This window comes from Phytophthora parasitica (genome assembly GCF_000247585.1).
Source record: "Phytophthora parasitica INRA-310 unplaced genomic scaffold supercont2.91, whole genome shotgun sequence".
Lineage (NCBI taxonomy): Eukaryota > Oomycota > Peronosporomycetes > Peronosporales > Peronosporaceae > Phytophthora > Phytophthora nicotianae.
In genome coordinates, this window is record NW_008649077.1 from 154,976 (window position 1) to 160,023 (window position 5,048).

At 48.6% G+C, this 5,048-nt stretch overlaps 2 protein-coding genes, 2 non-coding genes and 1 pseudogene across 5 annotated transcripts; 2 read left to right on the forward strand and 3 right to left on the reverse strand.

Annotated features, from left to right (window-relative positions):
* Positions 1 to 355: 355 nt before the first annotated feature.
* Positions 356 to 426, reverse strand: PPTG_20591. The gene has a single exon. It is a non-coding gene; the product is annotated as a tRNA-Ser (tRNA).
* A 54-nt stretch (positions 427 to 480) lies between these two features.
* PPTG_20592 lies at positions 481 to 550 on the reverse strand. Its single transcript has one exon. It is a non-coding gene; the product is annotated as a tRNA-Ser (tRNA).
* Positions 551 to 601: 51 nt separating this feature from the next.
* On the reverse strand, positions 602 to 675 carry PPTG_20593 (annotated as a pseudogene). Its single transcript has one exon. The product of its transcript is annotated as a tRNA-OTHER (tRNA).
* Positions 676 to 1,560: 885 nt separating this feature from the next.
* PPTG_18826 (hypothetical protein) lies at positions 1,561 to 2,924 on the forward strand (the record flags this gene model as incomplete). The annotated part of the gene is made up of 2 exons (XM_008916927.1): positions 1,561 to 1,747; positions 1,954 to 2,924. The coding sequence occupies 2 exons, from the start codon at positions 1,561 to 1,563 to the stop codon at positions 2,922 to 2,924; spliced, it is 1,158 nt and encodes a 385-aa protein (XP_008915175.1).
* A 1,540-nt stretch (positions 2,925 to 4,464) lies between these two features.
* PPTG_18827 (hypothetical protein) lies at positions 4,465 to 4,737 on the forward strand (the record flags this gene model as incomplete). Its single annotated transcript, XM_008916928.1, has 1 exon — positions 4,465 to 4,737. The coding sequence occupies one exon, from the start codon at positions 4,465 to 4,467 to the stop codon at positions 4,735 to 4,737; it is 273 nt and encodes a 90-aa protein (XP_008915176.1).
* Positions 4,738 to 5,048: the final 311 nt, after the last annotated feature.

The following is a 5,048-nucleotide window of genomic DNA, read 5'->3' on the forward strand; positions in this document are numbered from 1 at the left end:
TCCTATGACCTGGCACACCTACTGCCAATACGTCATATGGGCTCGCGACTGCGTCTCCAAGCGCTAAGCGCTTCCCACCAGTAGTGCGGGGTGTCTACAGGTCGGTAGCTGAGCTCAGGCTCTGACCAGTGGCGGGAGCAGCCAGACAAGTATGAGCATCGGTGCTCGCAGCGGGAGGAGGAGGCAGGTGTGCTTCGTGGTGTTGGGGACGTGGTCCCGACGGAAGCGGATGCTTCGTGTTGTGTTGGACGTGGTCCAAGCACAAGCGTCCTGATTGACGCGTATTTGTTTCGAAGAAACTTGCTCAAGGAGCATTATCCAAGGTTGGAATTGCGCTGTTACAGCGAAGGTGGTGTGCCCCGGACGGGATCGAACCACCGATCTTTGGCTTTCAAAGCCAACGCTCTACCATTGAGCTACGAGGGCAATGCCCCTAAACTTCTCCGTGTATGGAGTATTGCTCATTCTATGAGAGGGCTGTGCCCGGGTGGAATTGAACCACCGACCTGTGGCTTTCGAAGCCAGCGCTCGACCATTGAGCTAGACGGGCGCTGCCCGTGGATCCAGTAAGTCCAAAACCTTAGTCAAGGTATATGGGCTGTGTCCTCGAGGGTGGTGTAGAACCACGGACCTCACGCTTTTCAAGCGAGCGCTCGACCACTGAGCTATATGGTCGGAGCCCAAAGTTCTGAACAAGGAACATGGAGCTCAAGGCCCTTGAGCTTGGCTCACATCAGGTTGGCAGCTTATTGAGCATGTGCCATGTCGGCAGGATGGTGCCCGGCCATGAAGGTATGTGAGGCAGCTCTCGGATCAGGCACGGCGTGCGCGTATGTTGGTCTAGGACCACTTGGGAGTTTGTGGCGCTTCGAGCTGAAGAGGTTTGGCCGTGGGCCGATGACCAGGGGCTGGGCATCAACGATGCGAAGGCGTTTGTGAGCTCGCGAAGCTTCTGAACGCGGGCTTGAGGTATAGTGACCTCCGACGTCTTGACAAGACTAGGGTCGCTTGAGGAAGTTTCGAGAACGGGATGTTCTCATCTTAGTCGGGGGTAACGGAATTACACGGGTGTGGTGCACACATGGGTACGGAGTACCCGAAGAGTTAATATACTCTCAGTACATGACTCGTAGAGTTAACAGTGGCCTCAGTACCTAGCCACACGATACGCATTTGATTAGGTTTAACTATGCTAGATAGTTAAACAAAGATAGCGGCTTGGCCGCAATAAAAATAAATAAAACACTTCTGGTTTTGAAGTATAAAAGTTATTTGTGTTCTTAATAACTTTGAGCCCTGGTTCTTGGGCTGTAAGTTTCCTTCGGATAAGGAACTTAGTTTTAGGGACTCTTTGAGTCGTACGTCTTCCTCTGACGTTAGCTACGGCAGCCCCGCTGCATTGTTAAAGACGGTGTTACTTCATTCGTCGGACGTGAAGGCCACTGGATCGACCTGTTATCGCAGCTGGCGTGGTTTGATTTTTCGACGGATCATATAGCTGACACAAGAGGTCCAGGGAGTGATGCTGATCCTGATACCCAAGTCGGTGTCGTGCCACCGATGCAGCAACCCACAGAGCATGGTCAAGCAGCTCCTAGCGCTACTCTGATCGAAGCTGGTACTCGTCCAGGTGTTGAGGTACCTCAAGGCACCAATAAAGTACCTCAAGTTACCGAGTCGGTGTCTTCGGTTACAAATACAGTCACCCAAACAATTGAAGACGTTGTGCGCACGCAAAGAGCTCACGGTTCGTCCGAACGGCAACCATCTTTATCGAATCAGCGAATGGCTATTCCTGACACGTCTTCGGTATATCTAGGTACAAAAAAACAGCCTCCAGCTAGACTCTAGCTACACCAACGGTACCTGCAGGCACAACCAAAAGAACCACTGCGTCAGAAGTAACTTCAAAAGGAAAGGATATGCCTGCTACGGTGTTAACTACCGCTTCAGTAAAGAGGGCGCATGAAACCAGCGGGTCGTCCGAATCTTCGGAGTCTTTCCGTATAACCAAGAGCGCATCGTCTCGAGGTCGTCCAAAGGTCCGCCAGAAACAGAAGCATGCTCAGAAAAAGCAGCGGATGAAGGAAGAACGCGCTAAGGCTAACAAGCTTGTTCAAGGAAAGCTAGCACCGGTTCAAAGCGTACACCGTATGTTGGCCCAATTTGATGTTGCCGACAGCTACGAAGATGCTCAGCGCGGCCTGGCAGTCATATCAGAGTGCACAATACCCAAGTCCAAGAAGGCAATCGCTGGCAACTTTGCAGACGATGAGTGTGAAGTGAATATTCGCTACGTGTTCCCGGAGGAGTTCGTGATGAAAGCCCAGTCGGCGATTCGGACGTTTGGTAACGCTCTCAGGGATGGGATCTCTAGCGATGGGATCGGCGTCAGAGTGCCTCGATTTGGTGTTTATTCTCAGCAGGATATTAACGCAATGAATAGGTGGCACACAGCAATGAGTTACGTGACTGAAACTACAAACGCTATCAAGTGGGCGCTCCACACAAGTATCAAGCGCGTTGAAGTACCACCCGAACTTGAAGACGGCGTCAGTGAAGTTCCTGAAAATCGAGAGGCGGCGTTCAAACGGATTCCACTGCGCGGAGAACGTTCAACATCGTTAGGAAGTCTATTGTACCGCGCACTACGGTCATTTTGCGAGAACAATTGGATGGATGATGCTGCAATGTGCCACGGGCTTGTACTACTTCAACGTGAAAATGCTGGCGTTGGAGTTGTGGACCCCATTTTTCAGCAGTTACCCGATGAGCAAGTTAAGGTGGCCCCGCAAGCTAACCCTTTCCAAGAGGGGAACGACGTCATCCTGATACCAATGCACGTGGATGGAAATCACTGGTGTGGCATCGTAATCGATTTTCGGGCAGAAAGCAGAGAAATTACGATTTGCGTTCCCTTATGAGAAAAAAAACTGGAAAGTACTACGATGTCTGCAAGGCCAAATTGATGGAGCGGTATATCATCTTCTACATGTTAAGAAGGAAACGAAGTCTCGACAACCTGACATGACAAGCTGCGGAGTCGCCGTGCTTATGTTCTTCGAGTGCAAGATCCGAGGTATTACGCTACCTCCAAAGCCTTCACTGGCATTCATGAGATTCATGCGATTGCGGTATCTGCTCAAGTGTACTCTTTAGCTACCTGTAGAGAAAAATACAGTATGCAGCTTCTTCTTCTCAATTTACGTACGTCGAACAAATTTACTACGTAACCGTGCGTTGATGCGTTGATGCAGAGTAGCCATCAAATAATGCCCTGTGTTATATAATGTAATATATATTGTAAATGCAGTATTTTGCTTGTAAAACATTTTGTAGTACGGCATTAGCTGCTGCTCATACGATTTACTAGACTGTGTACATCCTAGCTGCGTGGGTATCTGTGATAAGGTGTTGTAGACGCCAGAATTACAGCGCAAGTAGCTTTGGTGATGAGTTCTGGCCGCAAAGTACTACACCGGCATCACAGAGTGCTTGGTACATTCGCACTGCATTATCGATACTGTGTCACCTTCCCCGCAACCTGAACGAGCGTGAAGCTGTAGCCAGTCAACTAAAATCTCTACAAACTCTGAAATTTATGAAATCCGATTGGCATAAATTACCCGAAATTTATCATCCATGTACCTAAAGTACTACTGAAAGTGGCGCTTAGGTAGCTTCAGGTACGCAGTTACAAACAGGTACTCATCCCATGTACCCCTAACTCCCACTTAAGTACGAGATACTCAACATCGATCAATTTAGTTTTCGCTTTTTGAACCAAAAAGACTTTATTCTGTAACGTGATGCTGATGTACCCACTGTCCAACTAACGTTTGACCAACCAGCACGAGATTTGTCCTAATGTCTTGTGGTTTTGATTGTAAACCCACCCCTTGGATAAAATGGCCAATCGTTTCCGTTTCCCCTGGTCTGTTTTAGTGGCTCTGATGCCTCGTGCAGGCTCAGCCCAACTCAAGATCACCACCATGCTATCCCCCTACAATTGGCGCTTTACAGACAGTCTACGTGGCGAGTCGCGCATCAATCAAAAACTGGACGCCCTTATGCCGATGTGTGTGATTTCTAGTCAGCTCAAACACTGGACTGTGTGTAGTAGCAACCTCGATCAGTATCATATGCGCTACCGTATCTACTGCTGCAAGTCTGAGCCCTGCTTGAGCGCACTTATCTCGTGCAAGTTTAAGCTGAAGACCTTGACCTGCGAGAGAACGAAACAGAGTCATCTACATCAGCACGATGACCACTTTGCCGTCAGCGCTCCTAACCTGCGTCCGCAACTCTCTCTTTTGAGATGAAGGCGGCTATCCGTGAGCTAGTGGCAAAGGACGTAAAGCCCGCTCGCATCCACAATGAGCTGGTTGATAGCTGCTATCGACCGGAGCAGTGCCTCCTCTAAAGCAGATCCAAAATGTTGTCTACAACTACAGACGAAGCAAAATGAAGAACACCGACGTCGTAGAGGACATGGAGGAGATTGCTGCTGAATCACAATCTTTTGATGATCTACCTGATACTACGCCATTCACGTTCGGGTACCCACTAGACGAGGACGGGGCTCCGGATCTTGGAGACGGAAGTGACGCCGAACCATTGGTGATTGGAGTCACGACGAAATTCTTACTCAAAGTGGCCACGTGGGATCCCGACACATTTGTCTTTCATAAAGACGCGACGTTTAAGCTTGAAAATAAAGCTTTCTCTACATCTTAGTATGAAATGTTAACGGCTTCACTTTCTAAAACTCTAAAGTTAGTAACAACTAGATTGTGGTTTGAACTGATTTCGAAACGCTACCAGTAAAATTGCGGACGACTAATCATTGGCATGTCCGTGATTACATTTTAACCGTTTCGAAGAATAAAATCCAGAGCTGTTCCGTACGAAAGCGTGGCTTTGTAAATACAGTCCTTAGATTGTGGTTGGTACTCAACAGATTACGGTCGGGACAAATGTCCTACGACAACACTGAAATTATGTTTACGGTGCTGTACACAACATTCCCTTCGCAAACTAATCTTAAT